General features: G+C 42.0%; 1 protein-coding gene across 1 annotated transcript in view; it reads left to right on the plus strand.

Annotated features, from left to right (window-relative positions):
* Positions 1-2,246, plus strand: part of LOC137972569 (uncharacterized) — a 12,569-nt gene extending 10,323 nt beyond the window's left edge. The window contains exon 5 of the mRNA XM_068819338.1: positions 134-2,246. Within this exon, the coding sequence (XP_068675439.1) occupies positions 134-737 (604 nt within the window). The 3' untranslated portion in view covers positions 738-2,246. The remainder of the gene's footprint in view (positions 1-133) is intronic.
* The last annotated feature ends 254 nt before the right edge of the window (positions 2,247-2,500 follow it).

Raw genomic sequence — 2,500 nt, forward strand, 5'->3', positions numbered from 1 at the left:
GCCTCCTTAACTGGGTAGGGTGAATAAAGGCAGGCCAATCCTCCTTCGGTTCCTTGTGTATTCCCAATGCAATACACTACAAGCGCTAGCGTCATCCAATTCATTCGCTTTGCTTTTCATCCTTTCTTTGAAGGTACGCTCAAGTCTGCAATTACGACTGGAGCAAGCGCAGAACTATCCAGGAAAACGCTAAAAATTTCATGCGGGTGGTATGGAAAGGTACAAGTCATTTGGGAATAGGGCGGGCCGTGGGTACACGACTGGGTTTCCCATGCACCTTTATAGTGGCTCGTTACCGACCTGGGAAAATGAGCGCATTTTCTCTGGATAGCAATGTAAATGAAGGAACGTTTTTGCCTTCATATTGTAACGCAGACGCAGATGATAGTGTTGCAAGTTATTCGAAAAGCCCTGAAAGTAGCCCACAAAATACGGTGAACGATGACAGAGACTTCAACGGTATCCAAGGGTTTCAAGACTCTGCCGAACCTCAGGCCGGAGTAACATTTGAGCCAATGAATTCCTGGGAAAGGAATGTAGGACAGATTGGTGTTGGACAACAAAGCGCAGAGGCTCTTTTAAACGGGATCTTTCCTCGCATATCTCAAGATGGAAGTCAATATGACGGGGCAAAGATCATCGTGGAGGATGAAGGCGAAAAAAGAGACAAGGAACCGTCCAAGGGAAATGAGATAAGGAGTCAGCGTGTTACGTCAAAGAATATAACTACTCAATGAGAAAAAGCCGCCCCCGTTCAAGCAGAGGTTCTTTTTTAGACTGTTCTGCTACTGGTCAAGTTGCATCGCAAACTACGCGCGGCGATCATTTTCGAGTAGAAAAATTTTCTATGTAGAAAAATAATCTAGAAGCAGTATTTTTAGGCATACATATATGTTATAATGACCATACTATTGGATGATGATTTCCAACTGATAGAATACGTTAAAGGGGCTGTGTCACGCAAAATGTCGTAATTTAATGACACCCAAAATGCCCAAAAAGTAGAATGAAACATTGCAATAACCACTTAAAACCGTTGAACAACATAAAAGAAAAACAACAACAGGCCACTAGAAAAGAGAAGCATGGATGGACACAAATGAACAAGATTGAAACGGGTTGCATTTGCGCAATGCAAATAGCAAATAGCCTGGATAAAGTGCGTTTCTGCTCAGAATCATCTCGTTTGTGATGTAACGATAATTTTAGCAGTAAAGGAATTCCACATTACCATTTTCGAGTTATAAACTGGAGATAAAGTAAAGGTTTCAACTAGGCTCCTTTGATGAACTTCGTACTGAACTGTAAATACTGGCCGAAAAGTGTCCAACGTTCTGACTTCAATGAAAGTAATAACAATGCTGAACAAGCGTTAAAACAGACTTATAGAATTAGGGGGAAATGTTGCTATTTAACAATTAGACCCGTAGCCCTTGCGCCTATGAGGCCAAGCCTAATGGTCGCAAGGGAGAATCAATTGAAATGTCAGTTCTTTAAAAAAAGATCAGCATCTTTTTGCTAGCATGGTACGTATCAGACCGCCAGTAGCAGTACCTCTGGACACCGTCCAGAGCGTTGTACCTTAACGATTAAGCACGAGATTTCGACTCGCGCGTCGCCTGGGACAAGGTTGATCATTCGCTGCTTTCAAGTGAGGGAGAGGTGACGGCGCACAGACCATATGAGACACATCCCTTTCTCACACAAAACTCAATTCCTCCCTTGTCTATTTGAGGTAAGGTTTTGAGAGCTTTAATATAATATAGCTCAAAGAAGTCATTGTATCTTCCATATGGTACGCACTGGAGTTGCTGATTACAAAGTGTACGTACGCGCATTGCTAAAGGTTAAAAAAAAACACAATCCCTACAAAAGTCGTTCAGTTTATTCTTTGGTGCTCCTAACTCTGCCCTCTCACGCCAGTCCTCGGTAGGTCTTTCGCAAGGCCCGTTTTTTCCTTCGTCCTGTCTACCATCCCGCCTGCTTTTTCGCTCGATACAACAAACCCAGTGATTCAAACACCAAGTGAGATACAACGACTTGATTCTTCTTACATCAGGGACCGTTCACTATTTTTAAGAGAAGGGATGAAATAACCTATGGAGGGGGTAAGGAGGGGGCGGGGTCGCTTAACGACTTCCTGTTTGTAATTGTTTTTCCTTAAAATACATTTATTTACAATACTGTTGCATTACAATGCTGTTTACAGTGCATTACAATAGTACAACGCATTAAAATAGTGCAATACTGGAAAACGAGCTTAAAACTATTATTTGACAAGAAACTAATGACGACTAATAAATAACAAATGAATTAATGTACATCACAAATGGACATTACAAATGGATTGAGGTATAGGTATCCCATTTAGCATAACATTTGTTGAGAAACTGCCTCAGCAACCAATAATCTGTTGACAAATTCATCTAGGATCCTTACAGGTTAGCGGACAACCTCGTTCCCAGGGCTTTTCACCGCCGAGACTAGGACGGAAAAGCCC

This window comes from Montipora foliosa, chromosome 1 (assembly GCF_036669935.1).
Source record: "Montipora foliosa isolate CH-2021 chromosome 1, ASM3666993v2, whole genome shotgun sequence".
Taxonomy (NCBI): Eukaryota; Metazoa; Cnidaria; class Anthozoa; order Scleractinia; family Acroporidae; genus Montipora; species Montipora foliosa.